Raw genomic sequence first — 18,537 nt, 5'->3', positions numbered from 1 at the left:
CTTATGTACTTTCGTCCGTCCGTCCCATTCTCGTGAAGGTGACATCTCAGGAACGCCTGGAGGGGATTTCTTCAAATTTGGCACAAACATCCACCTGGACTCAGGGATGAACTGATACGATTTTGGTGGTCAAAGGTCAACGGTCACTGTGACCACACAAAACACGTTTTTGGCCATAACTCAATAATTCATATGCTAATTATGACAATTTCATACACGTCTAGCTGGATAAAATGGTGAAGTGGTGACATTTTGGTCGTGACATAGGATGTTAACTACAACTTGATTGGTTGGCAGAGGAATACAACCGTGAGTTAGTAATTACATTTTGTGAAATGCCTTGTCAACTATTGGATGGATTAAACAGTGACTGTCTCACAAAATGATGGACGGCCTACAGAGCAGATGAAGAGGATGGGTAAAATGAATCATTGTAACTGTGTGTGACTAACTACCACATGAAGTGATGGACAGTTCTAATGATTTCCCCTGTCCTGTCCTGTAGGAGGAGAAGGAGCAGCTGATCGAGTACCGGAGTACGGTGGCGAGCCTGGTGGGCCGGGCCAAGACGGTGGTGCAGCTTCGCCCCCGCAACGCAGAGAGCACCCTGGGAGCAACAACACCCATCAAAGCCATCTGCGACTACAGACAGATAGAGGTATGGCGACCCGCTATGTATCAACATGTGGGTGTGCATGTTTTAGTTACTGTAAGTTTCTGATACTGAAAACCTAAAAAACTGTAGTTATGCTAAAATAAGCCAGTCTTGCTTTTCCCATCTTAGCTGTCAGATACCTGTTACTGAAGGTTTATATATGAGGAACCCCTTTGACTTCCAGGACCAGGTTGTGACCAGTACCAGCTCACCACTGACCTCACCCACTCTATTGTTTTAACCCTCACCACCAACCGCCTCCTCTCTGCCCTGCACTTCCTCTCCAAGCCCCGTTCCACATCCACTTTGTGGCTGTTCTATTTTAGCTCCTTCCTCCATGCTGTGAAATTGAGTTTGTTTTTTGTGTCTTTTGACTGATTAGTACGTCTACACAAACTCTTTTTCTCAGCCCAGGTGGTCCACACTACAGCAGTGGATTTCTTTTCTAACTGCGCCAACTGTTTTCTCTTCATTTTAACTGGCAAGTACAAATAGCAGCGCTTCATCTGGAGGCTGAATAATCGTAATGATTATGATCCAGAATTTATCTCTGAATAGTTGTCACAATAGATGATCTGGTAACACTATTATTATTATTATTATTATTATTATCATTATTATTATTATTATTATTATTAATAATAATAAAAAAAAAATTATAGTTAATAAAATTTAGTTTATAGTTATTTTACTGTTAACAAACAACCAAATGATAATTAATAATGTTAACTCATTATTATTATTGATAATAATAATAATAATAATAATAATAATGCTATAATTTGTTATTTTAACAGTTTATTGTTCAATTAAATTTTTTTTGATATAGCATCAAATCATAACAGAAGACGCTTTTCACATAGAGCAGGTCTAGACCATACTCTATAAATTATAAATTGTGGCACACATCATAACATTGTATATACAATATTAAGTATTTGTTCATGATTACCAAATGATTTGTAAACCTCAAAGTAATATACAAGATATCATATACATTGTAACACTTTGTAACACTTATGGTTTATAAACCATCTATATATATAACATTATTTGGATGGTTATTATAAAGATGCAACTTATGATTATAATACCTTGTTAAATGGTTAATAAATAATTTGTAAAGCATCTATAAACATTATTTTAGATAAATAGTTAATAATTGGTTTCTATTCCATCTATCTATTTAATTTATTTAATAGATGTTTTACAAACGATTTCTTAAAGGTTTACAAATCATTTGGTAATCACTAAGAAATACTTAATATAGTATTTAAAATGTTATAATGTGTGCAACAATAAACTGATAATAAATAGTTATTACGTATCAGCTATGATACAATATATAATTTATAAACATTATTTCATATTACACAAACTATTGATAAAATAACATGAATTAATAGCATTACTAATAATTAGTAAACATGATTAATTATCATGCCAGTGTTTGTTAACAGTAAAATAACTGAGTTTAATTAACTTACAATTTACCATTTGTGAATGATGGTTATTATAAAGTGTTACCGATGAACTTTGCCTTTTGTTCTCTTCAGAAAACTGTGTGACTGGATCTTTGTAAAAAAAAAAAGCCAAAAGGCAGGAAGTGAAGACATGATGAACGAGAAGAGAACTGGAGTTGTGCATTGATTCTCCTCAGTGCCACTTTTATAAGTCTCTCTCTCTTCCTGTCATGTCCTCAGGGAATCTAAAAGCCAATAAATTATACATCTGTCTCATCCCCTTTGCGGGCTCAGTTGAGAAGCAGCCCGTCCCGCAGCACGGACACGCTGCAGCCCCTTATGCTGCTATTTTTAGTTTGCTGTGTTAGGTTCCTCAGGGTCCATTTGATCATTGAAGCATACTGTATGTGGGGTGTTGTATCCAGGTGAAGAAGGAAGGTGGTTAGGTCTTCTACCTACCGCATCACTGATCTAAAAAAAAAAGAAAAAAAAAAAGGATGCTGCGAGCCAACGCAGAGCTGGAAGTTCTACTAAAACAAAGCAGTGTGTGCTGATATTCACCAAACCTCTGGACAAACGTGCACATGACCAAAAGTAATCTTTCTCTCCTTCACTTTCCCGTGTCTCCTCCTTTCTCTCCATATACCTTTGTTTGCCTCTCCCTTCTCACTCCCTCCTCCTCCTCTTCCTCTTCCTCATCCTCTTCCCTTCCTCTCGTCTGTCGGCTGGGTTGGCAAGACAAACGTTCAGGTATAGCTGCCTATATTCTCCCTCTCTCACCTCCGATTCTTACACTGCTGCACACATGCTGCACTGCCCTGGTTGCTCCTCTCTTATCAGCTGATGTCGAGTTTCACTGTCGGTAATGTAAAGCGTGGTGACTGTGAGTTTGATACCTGCCTTGGTAGGTTTCTTGGAGTAAAAGTAGTTAAACAGTTGATTTGTATGAATTGGAAAATTGGGCGTAATCCAATCTCAATCACATGGTTCAATGTGAATGATTTTTTTCTTTTCACTTCAAGTGGGTCAGAAATTTCCTTGCCCAAAGTGAATTTTTACTTGCCCTTATACAAATTATTTTATTTATTAGCGGTTATAAAATAACAACAAAGACCAAAGTTAATTGTCATGTTTAATCTATATTTAGGTAAATTAATCTGGAGTTTCGCCCACATCCTCTAACGCCACCCAACTAAACTCCTGTTTCCAGGGTCATTGAAATGATCGCTTGCGCATCAGCTCATAAAGTTTGTCTTAAGAGTCATAAGTTCTTGTCGTGACTTGGCCGTGACACATGACAGACTACACATCAGTCCCCCGCCGTCTTAATATACGGGCTTACCCAGGCTCAAGCCCCCTGGGCCCGACCATGTAAAGGGGCCCACGAGGCTCCAGGGGAAAACAGTAAAAATATAATTCACAGGGAGAAGAGAAAGCGGGCGCGTAACGGGATGCTCCATGCGCAAAGACGCAACGGCGGTGGTGTTTTTTACTCCGACACAACCTAGATTGAATATCCTACGGTGAGGTCCAGCAGCAGTTGAGCTGGCACCATTCTGCATAATAAGTAGCTATGTGCTTCTGTTTACAGCTGTGTGTGTCTGTGCTCAGCCGGTCAAATTCACGGCCGCGACGGAACACGTCGTGGAAGGCAAAAAAAAAAATCAAACATGCTAGACTTTCTGTCGGGACGTCGTGAGGCGTCCCAGACGTGGCGTTGGTTGTCGTGGTTTATAACACACTACATGAGCGATTGAAAACGATCGATTTTCGCACACGACACTCATTTATCGTTCCCGATCCCCTACAACGGCCGTGTCGGGCTATAATCGGGCTGATATCATGTAGTCTGAACCGGGCATTAAAGGGACAGTGTGTAGGATTGGGCGACATCTATCGGTGAGGCTGCAGATCGCAACCAACAGAGTGCCCCTCCGCTATCTTCTCCCTTTCCGAGACTGCGGTAACGTGAGCCGCCGAGTGCAAAACCGTGGTAACGCCGTTAACCTCGCTCACTATGGCAGTCAAAGTTAACTTGATAACAACGCATTAACGCTAATTCACGGATGACAAATAATATTTGTCATTGTTTTTTGTTGGTAATTGATTTCCAATAATACATTTATACATACGCAGACTCCGTGAAGAGGACCCGCTCCCTATTTACTGTAGATATGAAGGGCTCATTCTAAGCTAACAAAAACACAACAATTCTTAGTTTCAGGTAAATTATACACTAATGAAAACATAGTTATTAATATTATATTCCATTTCTGCTCATAGATCCCCCGAAATGTAACACACTGGCCCTTTAATGGCACTAGATAGCAGGAATCTGGTGGCAGGACGGGACAAACGTGGTCTTTCTCAAAACTTGAGGGTAGCAGCGACAACAACACAACTAAAGGAGAAAATGGGAGAGGCTTTGTACTTGAAAATGTGGACAACCCAAAGAGAATGAAACCGTTTTAAAGAAGGACTTGAGACGGTAGAGACAGGAGACTGACACAAAACCACTGTTTCATCTCTCTGTCTACCATTTATTTACCCTCCTCTTGTGCATACTAATACTTCCATACTGACCGCACAAGAGGTGAAAAGGGAGGATTTGGAAACGGCATCAGCGTTGATAAGGGCAGGTGGCAATCAGTGAGCTGAACTGAACTGAATTTAACATGTGCCTCTGAGGCTCATTCAGTCAGTCAGACAATAACAGGTCACAGCTTTAAGCTTTGATTTACATCCCATGTATGTACTGTATGTGCATAGCTTTGCATTACTGATGTATTGATGATGTGTGTGTGCAGGGAAGGGGTGAGAGAGGGTGGTGGGTGGGGGGAGGCAGCACAGCGGTAGCCTTCTTTCATGTGCAGCCCTAAAACTCTTTACTTGCCCAGTCTCATGGCTTTGCCTTGTGTTTATTTTAGAACTGAATATTTTCTAATCCCAAACTATTTGTTTTAGTCCTGTGCTGGTTTTCTTTCATTTAAGTCAGTACTGTTTGTGTTGGTGAATTGAAACCCAGCCCAGGTATCAGTAAACCTCACTGTAAAGGGATAGTTCGGGGGTTTTGAAGTGGGGTTGTATGAGGTACTTATTCATGGTCAGTGTATTACCTACAGTAGATGGCAGTTGGTACGCAGCCAGTTTGTAGAAACAGACAGGAGCACCAGCATGGAAGCAAAGCGATGTACTGCTGTGGACGGGGGGGGCAGCAGCAAAACAGATTTTAGACACCTATAAACATCAATATCAGTTTAACGCCCAGAACACATAGGGAACGTCAGGAGCGTGTGGCGTCTGCGTGGCATGGTGGCTGCGTGATTCATGCATCGGGTGTTTACAACAGCTGCGTTTCTGCTGCTTCAGCTGCTGCTGTCAGCCCTTTCTTTCTACATAGAGTTTGCCTTTTAATGGCCATTTCTTTTCATTATAAATATAATTTATTTTTATTTTAGACAGAGAAAGGTTAAGAAACGTGTGGTAATTTGTAAATAATAGTTATAATCGACAATTTAATCTCCGTACTATATTCATTCATGGAGCTCTCCAAGTCACTGCATGTTCTAGATCACTGTCCGGCACATATTTCAGAATAAAAGCCTTGTGTTAACAAATGAAGGAATTCTGTCTACAGAAAAAACAACAGGTAACGCAGCCGCCACGCGCTCCTGATATTCCTGGTGTTTTCCGAGCTTAAGTGTACGCTATATTTAGGATATTTTCACTGCTTTACCTCACCGTGAGACAGCCTTTTCCGATGGAGGATTAAGCCGCTATCTATGCTCTCTTCACTAGACTCCTTTGACAAAAACAGTCATTTTACCTCACAGACCACAGGAGTTGCTGGTGTACTGCTGCCTCGATCAGTTAGTTAGTTTGTGTTATTGAGTGACTTTGGTGTTTTAAAGGGTTTATTCGGATTCATCAAAGTCGCACAATAACACAAACAAACTAACCAATCGAGGCAGTGGTAGACCAGCAACTCCCGTGTTCCTATGAGAGGTAAAATTACTGTTTATGTCAAAGGAGTCTGGTGGCTTTGAAGAGAGCATAGATAACGGCTTCAGTTCCCCGTCAGAAAGGGCTGTCTGACAGCGAGGTAGAGCGATGAAAATATTCAAAATATAGTGTCAACTGATTTTTTTAGGTGTCTAAAATCCATTTTGCTGCTGCCCCCCCCCCCCCCCCCCCCCCCCCCCCCCCGTCCACAGCAGTACATTGCTTTGCTCCCGCGCTGGTACTCCTGTCTGTTTCTCCAAACTGGGGGCGTCCCGACCGCCATCTACTGTAGGTGATATAGTAATACTTTGGAAAAGTACCTCATACAACCCCACTTCAAAAAATCCAAACTATCCCTTTAAGTATGGAGACATATTTGCTGCTTTCACAATAAAAGCTTTCAGTTTAGAGGTGCAAAGCAGCTTTCTGTCCACATGGCATCGTTCCTGTGTCCAGGTCTCTAATGTCATATCATTTTAGGGCTTCTGCTAACATCATGAAATTCATGACTGTTTGTATTTTGTGTTGCATTATGAGTTTGTTGTTATCAACTTTTGGTTTACATGTTTTCACTTCTCTCCTCCCCCGATTCTTCCTCTTTTTCATCTGACCTCTCCTCCATCCATCCCGTCTTCTAACCTCCGTCATCTTTCTTTTTAACCATCAAAATCCTTCCTTACTACTCATTATCTCTCTTACTTTTCCATCTTGTTCTTCGTGTTCTCTTCATCTGTTCCCCTCTTCCCTTTCTCGCTCCCAACATCTGTATTTCCATAACCTCCATTCCCTCTTTTTTCCCTCTTTCCCCCCTCCATTCGTGCTCGATCTATCCCTCTCTCTTTTTCTGTTTTTGCACCCATCTTTCACCCCCCGCCTCCTCTCAGATCACAATAACCCGAGGCGAGGAGTGTGTGCTGGAGGACAACTCCCAGAGGACCAAGTGGAAGGTTATCAGTACGACGGGGAACGAGGCCATGGTCCCCTCGGTGTGTTTCACCGTCCCACCTCCGAACCAGGAGGCCATGGACACAGCCGGCAGGTGAGACACGTGCTCCAAACAGAACATGGAGCACCAAGTAAACAACAGGATAATGATGGCTGTATGGAGTCGTGTGGACGTTTTTGGTGAGGAGTTGGTATCATGTCAATAAGTGGTAAGGCATCTGTTTTGTGTGTGTGTGTAGGGCGGAGCAGCTTTATCAGAAGGTCATGTCTCTGTGGCATCAGCTGCATGTGAACATGAAGAGTGTGGTGTCCTGGCACTACCTGCTCAAAGACATCAGGACTGTCTCCGGATGGGACCTTGAAGCGGTGAGACTCAGCGTTCTTTTTTCCAATCCGTCCCGTTCCTGTCCTCTTCTGCTCCGTCGTACTTACTCGCTCCCTCTGCGTCTCGCCCGTCAGGTCCGTTGTCAGTCCCCGGCAGAGCGGCAGCAGGTCCTGGATCACCTGGAGTCCCAGTTGGCCGACTTCCTGTCCGACAGCAAAGAAAGCTCGGTGTTCATGCCGAGCGAAAGACGAGAACTGGAGAAGGACGTTCAGCAGGCCCAGCAGCACTGCCAGGATCTGCTGCTCAACATGGAGGCCGGTGAGAAAAAATAGACCCTCATGGATGCATACACATCCACATACACAAAACAAGCTGTTCTAACAATTAATAGCTGGACTGGATATATATTGCTGATATCCGTTATTCAATTCTTCCTAGTCAAAAAGAACATTTCAGATATCCACAATGACATTCTTCCCAGGACAAATGACATCAATTTTCATGTGTATTGGGCTTTCTTTTCCAGAGATCCACAATTGCATTTTGTTACATCTAGAATGAACATTCTGGATATCTGCAATAGAACTCTTACAAGGAAGAAATCCCTTTTCAGATATATAACAATCTAATTGTTACTATTCAGAATTTTAATTTCAGATATTCAAAATGAAAAAAGCATTCCTGATATCCATAATGTCATTTTGAATACCCCAAATACATTATAACTAGTAAAAAACGCAAATTTTAGATATCTACAATTAGAGTTAGGACTAGAAACAATGCAATTCTAGATATCTACAAATGTGTTGTGTATACCTGTTCTGGATATCCAAAAAGATAATAACATGCCAAAATGGCTCATTTCAGTTCTGACTAGAAACAATTAGATTGTAGATATCTGAAATGGGAGTTGTTCGTAGTGAGAGTTCTATTGCAGATATCCAAAAAGTTCATTCTAGATATGAAAAATGCAATTGTGGATATCTGAAACTGAAAGCCCAATACACATGAATGGCAAAAGTGACGTCATTTGTCCCGGGAAGAATGTCATTGTAGATATCTGAAATGTTCTTTTTGACTAGGAAGATTGAATTAAAGATATCTGCAACACATATCCAGTCCAGCTATTAAATGTTAAAACGGCCATTTGTACTTTTTAGGGATTTAAAGATATCTTAAATAGAATTTTGAATAGGAAAAGTGAAGTGTTAGATTTCTTGAAATACAATTTCTACTAGTGAGAATATCATTGTGGATATCTCTAATTGCCATTCTGACTAGTGAGAATACAGTTTTGACTAGGACAAATGCTATTATGGATATCTAAAATAGAATTGCAGATAGGAGTGTGAAGCGGCTGGGATGAGGATCAGCACCTCTAAATCTGAGGCCATGGTTCTCAGCAGGAAACCGACGGATTGCCTACTCCGGGTAGGGAATGAGTCCTTACCCCAAGTGAAGGAGTTCAAGTACCTCGGGGTCTTGTTGCTTTACAACACCGTTGTGACGGAAAGAGAGCTGAGCCGGAAGGCAAAGCTCTCGATCTACCGGTCAATCTTCGTTCCTACTCTCACCTATGGTCATGAGGGTTGGGTCATGACTTAAAGAACTAGATCGCAGGTACAAGCGGCCGAAATGGGTTTCCTCAGGAGGGTGGCTGGCGTCTCCCTTAGAGATAGGATGAGAAGCTCAGTCATCCGTGAGGGACTCGGAGTAGAGCCGCTACTCCTTTGCGTTATAAGAAGCCAGTTGAGGTGGTTCGGGCATCTAGTAAGGTAGTAAGGCGCCTCCCTAGGGAGGTGTTCCAGGCACGACCAGCTGGGAGGAGGCCACGGGGAAGACCCAGGACTAGGTGGAGAGATTATATCTCCACACCGGCCTGGGAACGCCTCGGGATCCCCCAGTCAGAGCTGCTTAATGTGGTTTGATTAAATGTTAAAACAGCTTGCTATAATACATACCTCTTAAACAGTTCTATTGGCAATTATCAGTGGTGGAATGTAACTAAGTACTCAAGTACTTTGGCGTACTTGTACTTTAGTATTTTCTTTTCATGCCACTTCATACTTTTACTCCACTACATCAACAGAGAGAAGTATTGTAAAAGCAAATGACCACAGCGTTACTGTTCACGCCCAAAATAACTCTTCTTCCTTCTTGTCTTTCTCTTTTGTCTCTCTCCAGTGGAGAAGGACGAGTCGGTCTCTCGTTCGTACCTGTCGGAGCTGCACAACATCACCGTCCGTCTAAATGAGGCCGAGCAGAGACTGACGAGGGGGATTCAGACTCCGCCCCCCGGCCTGCTGTCAGGGGACAGTGCTGACAACACTGTCCAGATAGCAGAGCAGGAGGTCAGTCTGAGCCCCATCTGCTGGTTGCAACGGGCAATAACACCCCTTAATGATGTCAATATTGAGTTTTATCAATCCATGTTTCTTGAAAAATGTTTTTATTTATGGAATAGAGAGTTTAAACTCTTCTTGGGGGGAAAAAGTTATCAAGGACGTTACTTACCCTCTCATTTTGCACTTTTTCTTACGGCTCACTTAAATCCCATCCTTGTCCAGAAGCTGCAGTCGGAGCTGGACGCTCTGCGCTCCAGTTTGGGAGACGTGTCTCGTCGCTGCGTCGGTTTCTTCGAGGAGAAGCCGACATCCTCCAGCGTTCCCGTCCTCCGGGCTGAACTCAATCGGGCTGTGGAGAAGACAGACAAACTGCACAACCTCTCGTCCGTCTACCTAGAAAAGTCAGTGAGCTTGTTCTCCTTCTGTTTATCTGTTCACTCAGAAATATACACGAATGATTCCCTCTCAAATGTATCATTTATTTACCACTCTTTCACCTCCTCAGGTTAAAAACAGTAGACGTCCTGATGCGTAGCCTGGATGAAGCGGAGAGCCAGGTCAGGAAGAACGAGAGCAGACTCAGTGAAGAGGACATTGTTCCCGCCAACACGACGGCCATTCAAAACCTGCAAGATCAGCTAGGGGTGAGAGACACGTTAAGTCACATTAAGTCCTCTTAAGGCTCACGTTGTGAAACTGTTTGACTCTAACCTTTGTTCTGCATCCTTTTTCCGTTCAATCTCTCTCCAGAGGTGGCAGGCCGAGCTCGTCGAGCAGGAGGGCATCTTCCAGTCTCTGCGGTCCGAGGTAGCTCGGGCCAAAGAGGCGGGGTCTCAGCTCAGCAAGCTCCACGCAGACCGCAGCCCCGAGCTGGAGCGCTACCAGGAGAGAGCCAATCAGATGGCAGAGAGGTGGAGCGGAGTCAAGAGACAGATGGAGACACGGTGAGCGGGACAGAGTGAAAATGAGAAAAAGATTTGGGGAAAAGATGAGTTGAAGGATTAATAAGTTTAACCCCCTGAGACCCCCCACGATCCCAACAACTTTACTGTCTTTCAGAGGCTGTAGTAGGTTCAGCTTTACAGCTGGAGGGAAGCTCCCCAAGCGTCAGGAAGGCTCAGTAACGCTCCAAAGTTAGACTACATTTTGGAGAGGAAAACTGGCATGGCCATTTTCAAAGGGGTCCCTTGACCTCTGACCTCCAGATCAGTGAATGTAAATGGGCTATATGGGTACCCACGAGTCTCCCCTTTACAGACATGCCCACTTTATGATAATCACATGCAGTTTTTTTAATGCAGCATAAATGTATTATTTTCGCCTATTCTGAAATGGTGTATTTGAATATTTCTGCATACTAGGGTATCTCAACAGTCTTGGAATTGTATAAATTAGATCACTATAAAGCTGAGACTCTTGTGGATCCAATGAGCCCAACTGTATTCACGTGTGATGATGTTAGTCCCCATAGGAGACATTTCATTGTAGTGAGACCATTTTTTGAAACTTGACATCACTGTATAAAATGACCTGTGGTGACCTCTAGGATAATCACAGCCTCATGAAACTTTACAGCCACAAACTAGAGACCTAGAACATTCAGAGGATGGATGGATCAAACTAGAGACCTAGAGCATTCAGAGGATGGATGGATCAAACTAGAGACCTAGAGCATTCAGAGGATGGATGGATCAGACTAGAGACCTAGAGCATTCAGAGGATGGATGGATCAGACTAGAGACCTAGAGCATTCAGAGGATGGATGGATCAAACTAGAGACCTAGAGCATTCAGAGGATGGATGGTTTTCCTAGCTACATTGACAATAAGGGGGTTTCTGAGCAGCTTACACCACAGAAGTGCTCTCCATCCAATCATGGAAAAATGCAATTCTTGCAGAAATCTCCAAAAGTCAAAAGTTTTTGATCCCAAATCACAGCATGGCTTTTTCTACGGTGTTCCTCAAGGTCTTGGTGTCTTAATGTGGTATTTTGGAGGGATTATTGATCATTTTCATCAATTCTCCAGTGGTAAAAAATTGTTCAATTTTGCACCAAATCTGTGGAACAACCCAAAAATTGCTGCAACAACTTATGAGACATAATAGAGCATGGGGATGACCATCATATCCTTCTATCATAATGTTCTAATCCCTTATACACTTTCACAATTTATTTTAATTCATTAATTCATTATTGAATCCATGTTTATTTCTGATGACTAGAACAACTTGACACAGTGCTGAGCTGCAACTCAAATTAATCTCCAGGTTCCAGCTTTCAGATGATGTACACCACTTCTATGTGACATCTACTGTTGACCTGCTATCTCCCCCTAAAGACCCCCTGGACCCCCCTAAAAAAGACTAAAACAGGTCTTTTGTGGGTCTCGGAGGGTTAAATAACAGAGTGAAGCTTATTGTACTGATGGTGTTATCTCTGATTATTAGAGAAATGTATCATGGCAGAACATGTAGTGATCCCTTATCTTGCTCATGTACATACTGGATACTAATCTTTCCTGTGTTTTTGCAGACGAAACGATCTAGAAGCTGTGGGCTCGGACCTGCAGCAGTACAGAGACGGTCACTCCGCTCTGATCAGCTGGATCGAAGAAACGACCGAGAGACAAGAAAACGCACAACCTGGACAGACGGACAGCAAAGCACTGTCCGAACAACTGGCCCAGCAGACGGTTAGTGATCTATGGATAGATACACTGATTATGATGGTTACCTGGAAGGACAATAATACAATACTATGGATTGATTCTGAGGAATGATGGAGTCCATTTGTGATGGAAATATTGGTGTGCATCAAATGTTCTAAACTGGAAGGATAAAACAAAACAGAACCTACTCATTTGATCTGACAGACTTAAAGAGACTGTTTGTAAGAATCAGAAATGTCTTGTTAACAGCGACACCTGTGGCCGTTAAGTCAACTAAAGTCAGCGTCCTGTTGCTCGCGCTTGTGCTCGCTCTACATAGACTAGACTAGAACTAGCATCGCTCAAAACAGTGAGGCAACACACGTCAGCTAAAAGCACAATATCACTCTATATTTCAGCTGCTTGGCAGTAATGTTAGCTGACCAGACGAAGGTCTCTCCATGAATCAATGCTGATCCTAGTGTTGGCTTTTCCTGCTTCAGCCTCCCGACCGCGGCCGGAGGGAACAGGGGAGACACCGGAGTTTTGGTCGGAGACGATAACGTTTCTCTCTGCGGAGCCCCGTCACTTCACAAGACACGGGAAACCTCTGTTGGTCTGGAGGAGCTGCAGCAGTTATTTCTGCACAAACGTCCACTAGATATTCTCAGAGCTAAACTAACTCTTCTGCAGTGTGGAGTGTGCGCGCATGCACGTGAGAGTGGAGCAAAAGAGCGAGAACGAGCGCGGTGTGTGAGTGAAGGCAGGCAGAGGAGCAGAGTACAGCAGAGACTCCGGTCCTGGAGACCAAAGCTACGGTCTCCCCCGCGTCCTCCAACCACGGCCAACACTGTTTAACAGACGGGCTTCACTAGATACAACCAAGAGGTTTTGGTGTTTCCGTGTAGTTTGTGTTGGAGTCTTGTCTGAACAGCGTAGCCACACGCGAGCGCGCATGGGACAACGACCCGCAATGATTTATACGTGTAAGAAGTTACAAACAGGCCCTTTAAATGAATGATATGTTTTGTTTTTGGCTGATCCTTCTCTTCAGGCATTAGTAGCTGAGATTGAACAGAATCAGGCCAAACTAGACGAGTGCCAGACTCACTCCAAACAGTACTGCACCTCAGTGAAGGTAAGAGACTCTCTGTTTTTTATATGCAGCATGCCAAATATGTGATTTTTGAATATTTTTACCGTTGTATTTTGTGCGGAGCTATTTCACTATGAGGGTCCAAATGATCTGCTACTCACTGTCATTGTTGTGTCGCAAACAATCAACATCACGTGTAAATGCATTTGATAAGTGTCAGTTTACAAACCAGTGATAGTATTATGATTGCAAAGCCCAGACATTTGACTTAACTCGTGTCCCACCGTGGCTGTGTTCTGCAGGATTACGAACTGCAGCTGATGACCTACAGAGCCTTCGTAGAATCTACGCACAAGTCACCTGTCAAGAGGAGGAGGATGCACTCTTCCTCTGACGCCATCACTCAGGAGGTGAGGATAGAGAGAGTCTGCTACACTCTTCTGATTAATCGAAATGCAGTCCATCACTTTAATTGTTTCTGGGTGTATCTGCAGTTCATGGACCTACGCACACGCTACACAGCCTTGGTCACCCTGACAACCCAACATGTGAAGTACATCAGCGATGCACTGAGAAGACTAGAAGAAGAAGAGGTGGGTCTTTGTTTGGCTCTATATCACTTTAGATTAAATCACTGCAGTGCAAAGTGTGAACATTATGTGTATATTGTCTAGGAAAAAAACAAGGCTAATTTGAGATGAGATTTATCTTGTTAAACAAATGTTTGTATCTTTGCAGAAAGAGGTGGAGGAGGAGAAGCAGGCCAGGGTGGGGCAGGTGTCCGACCTGCTGGGCTGGGTCAAAGGCCTCCAGGGACGGACCGGAGGCCCCAACGCCGAGTCTTCACTTGCTGCTCAGCAGGTACAACAGAAACCTAATATGCTCGGGTTGTACATATTATTCTACAGACAAGCTGCATTCCAGCATTTTACATCCAAGTAGCCCAGTAGGCTGTTTGTTCTGTTCAACTCACAACTGTTTATATATATATATATATATATATATCTAGGGCTGTCAATCGATCAAAATATTGAATTGCAAAATAAGTATTAAGTATTCAATACTCTTATCAACATGGGAGTGGGCAAATGTATGTATGTATGTATTTATTATTGGAAATCAATTAACAACACAAAACAATGACAAATATTGTCCAGAAACATATATATATACACTTTACACTCAGCATTATTTAACCTCTTAGTAGTATTTGTATCTTCATTCTGGCCTTAAAACTGAGCCTGCTTGTGTCGATGTAATTAGGACCCGAGCACCGACAACGTCGGACTTATTGAACTTTAAATGATGATGATGATGATGATGATGATGATGATGATGATGATGATGATGATTATTTGTTTATTTATTTATTCAATTATTTTTTTATATATATATATGCATATTACACTATATACATATATAAAGTATATATACACATTACACTTCATACATATATATGCATATTACACTATATACATATATAAAGTATATATACACATTACACTCTATACATATATATGCATATTACACTATATACATATACATATATATATATATATATATATATAAAGGATAATGGTTCCTCGTAAATGAAATGCCACTTGCTGTTTAATTGTAACATTGAAATGTTAGTTGATGATGGTTGTACTGTACTAAGCACATCATGCATGTGTGTTCTTCTGAAGGCCATCAGTGAACAGCTGGCAGCCAAGAAAGATGAAGTGGCTGAAGCCATCAGGAGCACTCAGGCCTTCCTACTATCAAAACAGGCCAGCAAGTAAGTTCAGATCACAGACCCACACGTTCACTACACATCCTGTTTAACTTTACCTGGGTCCTAGAATCTAGCACGGAGCCACTCACATGGACTCTCACACATGTGTAGCTGCTTGTCATGGAAATACTGAATTAAAGGGATAGTTCAGGTGTTTCTCAGTGGGGTTATATGAGGTTACTTATCCATAGTCAGTGTATTACCTACAGTGGATGACGGTCGGCACGCCCCCAGTTTGGAGAAGCAGACAGCGCTGGAGAAAAGCAATGTACTTAAGTGTACCATATATTTAGAATATTGTCACCACTTCACGTTGCCATCAGACAGCTCCCTTTGTCTGTGACTTTGGTGTTTTAAAGGATTAAGAGAATGACACAAACAAAATAACCAATTGAGGCAGTGGTAGACCCGGAACTCCCGCGTTCTGTGAGGTCAAATTACTGTTTTTATCAAAGGAGTCTGGTTGCTTTGAAAAGAGCATATATGGATACAACAGCTTCAGTTTGTCATACAACCCCACTTTAAAAAGTCTCAACTATCCCTTTAAGCAGAATGTTTTCAGGTTTATTCCAGTTTTTGGGAAGTTGGGGAATGGGATGAAACCTCAAGAGAAGGTGGGGAATATTTCAAATGGACAGGTTTACAGTAATACACATATACTGGAATGTATTTTTCAGCTTGTTATTGTACCAAATGGTGGGTTTCAGTTGGTAGTATCTAGAGCTTTTTCCATGGGTAGCAGTAGATCAAATGATTTCACCTTTATAAATACAATATTAACAATAAACCATATTTGGGTCTGGGAGAATATCCCACTCTAAAACCATTGAAATGTTAATGAAATATATATCAAAGCCACTGTGGGAAACTTGCATATCGGCATCACACATTAAACACACAAACCCAAACCTGATCTAACCTTGTCCCCCCCCCCGTGTCCTCTCCAGGTTGTCCCCAGAGGAGCGTGCTCACGTAGAGGCTCAGCTGGACGAGCTGACGGCCACCTACAACCGTCTGTGTGACAGCTCCACCCAGCAGCTGCAGCAGCTGGAGCAGCAACTGGCCAAAGAGGAAGAAAGAAAGGTAGATCCGGTTGGAGGGACGGGGCCGAGATGGAGAGGCGGGGGGGGGGCACTTCAGAATTTGTTACAAAAAATGTATTTTGGGGTTTTGCAAGCTTGTCAAAATGGAATTGTAAAAAAAAAAATGTTGCTTTGAGTGTGAATACGCTTGCGAGCTAAACGTGAGTTCATGTGTGGGCCAGCGAGAGTGTGTGTTGTACCAGCATGTTGTGTGTTCACAAGAGTGTGCATTTTTGACAAACATCACCACCATGGACGAGTATCACTCATTGACTTGGTTTGGTTTAACAAACATCACAGACCCTTTTCAGACGTGTATCCAGATGATCTAAAAATAACATTTCTATTTTTGGCTCCTTTGTTTGACCTCCTTCGTTGTCATTCAAGCTGAAGTTACAAATAATAGAATCATTTGACAGTCTAAACAATGCTGCAGTCTCTATCATAAAACACTTGTGCAGCCCACTGTTTTAGTGAAAGTTTGTTTTATAAATGAACACACAGCAGAAATATGGGCACAGAATTCACTGGATGACACTGTCTGAATTGGGCCTTGAGCATGGAGTGTTCCACTGACTCTCACATTGTTCTCCTAAAAGCCTGCAGTCATTTCATTAACTATCTGCACCCTAGTTTTTGTCACCTTCATCATCACTGTCATTATCATCAGAAAACACTTGTGCTGAACTGCTAACATGGTTATTAATACATGGCCTTAGTGGTGCCGCACTAGGGCAGCGCTGCCTGAGTCATGCTAGCAGTTAGCTGTAGAGCTCCGCTTGTTATAGATCCATCGTTAGAAACATTCATTTACAAAATAGATGCACCTTCACATTTGAATCATCTCTGTAGCTACGAAATAGTATCATGTTCCGTTCTTTATGTAGTAGTAAAATAACACCACTGCATAAAGTAAACATTCAGTATTTTTTTTACCCCATGATGTATACATATACAGTCACACATTCACAGTCAGCTCTCACTTGGTCATTCCTCTCCTGGCATATGCAATATGGAACATCTGTCAAAAAAAAAAGGATTGAATGTGTGTGAGAATTTCAGGTTTCGAGTGATCCTTGATGATAAGTCTTATGTCTTGACAGCTGCACCTCATAACTGATTCCTACAGTATGTGAATGTTGTATGTTTTTACAGGGGACTTTGATGTGACTAAAATACTCACTGAGAGCATTTCAAAAGTCACTTTTAGAGGTTTAGAGTGTAAGTGCACCAGAGGCCAGCTATGCAAAAAACAAAAAAACACTTCACCATTTGAGCATGTTGTGTCCAGATCACAAGAGTGTGTGTGAATGAGAGATTTTGTGTTTGTTCTAATGCATACTATTAATGTGTGAAACTTTAAACCAGCATTTTGCTTGAAAACCACTAACAGCAGCCAAAGGAGAATTGTGGACATCCGAGCTCTGAGCCAAGGATCAGATTGGGAGATGGAAAAAAGCAGGACATTTGTAAATATCTGCAGATCAGTTTACAGTTCAGTTAGTGGAAACCATGTTTTCTCACAAGATAAGACAAATACAATATTATGTGATACATGGTATATTGCAAGACAATCTGCAATTCACCATGGTATCTGTGAGGTAAACATACCTTGAAATAGTGTGTATTGTGATAATTTGTCATATATAATTTGGCCTTTGTCAGTTTCTGTTTAAAGGTGTCATAGTATATTTTTATTCTGAGCCTATTCCCGTCTAAAGTAAGGTCAGCAGGAGGATGTAGTGTCAGTGCAGTGATAGGAGTCAGAATGAAGAGTGGCATGCAGAATGCTAACAACCAGCTTCTCACCTGTCGCGCCTCGCTCTGCCGAGCCATAAGCTGGCCCATTAGTGTGTGTGCCACGGGACGAGCCCGTACGGTAAGTAGCGCTCGCTTCCTCTCTTACCGTTGCTTTTTTTTTTCTCAACAAGACATTTTATTCTCCTCTTCTTCTGAATACTTCTGTGTTCTTTTATGTGTCTTTGTTGACCATTATCTAGGGCATTTTCTGCATATTTTGCTACTAGTTGCTTTGTTGCATGCTTAGCGCTTGTTTTAGAATAGCAGTGGTAAGTATTAAAGTGCTTTTTAATATAAAAGGGATATGGAAATATGGGGGAAAAATCAGTAAAATTCCTAATATGTACCAATAAGTAACATGCTACCAAAAAGCAATTATATATAAATATTTTTTAACTTATA

General features: G+C 42.1%; 1 protein-coding gene across 1 annotated transcript in view; it reads left to right on the top strand.

The window, feature by feature from the left end:
• macf1a (microtubule actin crosslinking factor 1a) overlaps nt 1-18,537 on the top strand; it is a 177,229-nt gene that overhangs the window by 30,447 nt on the left and 128,245 nt on the right. Inside the window, 16 exon segments of the mRNA XM_037794207.1 lie at nt 506-658; nt 2,857-2,868; nt 7,005-7,159; nt 7,305-7,431; nt 7,525-7,708; nt 9,575-9,741; nt 9,958-10,136; nt 10,241-10,379; nt 10,486-10,679; nt 12,269-12,428; nt 13,438-13,521; nt 13,782-13,889; nt 13,974-14,072; nt 14,218-14,340; nt 15,165-15,256; nt 16,201-16,336. Coding sequence (XP_037650135.1) covers nt 506-658; nt 2,857-2,868; nt 7,005-7,159; nt 7,305-7,431; nt 7,525-7,708; nt 9,575-9,741; nt 9,958-10,136; nt 10,241-10,379; nt 10,486-10,679; nt 12,269-12,428; nt 13,438-13,521; nt 13,782-13,889; nt 13,974-14,072; nt 14,218-14,340; nt 15,165-15,256; nt 16,201-16,336 — 2,112 coding nt within the window.

The sequence above is a fragment of the Sebastes umbrosus genome, chromosome 15, assembly GCF_015220745.1.
Source record: "Sebastes umbrosus isolate fSebUmb1 chromosome 15, fSebUmb1.pri, whole genome shotgun sequence".
Taxonomy (NCBI): domain Eukaryota; kingdom Metazoa; phylum Chordata; class Actinopteri; order Perciformes; family Sebastidae; genus Sebastes; species Sebastes umbrosus.
This window is presented reverse-complemented; position numbering and strand designations above follow the sequence as displayed.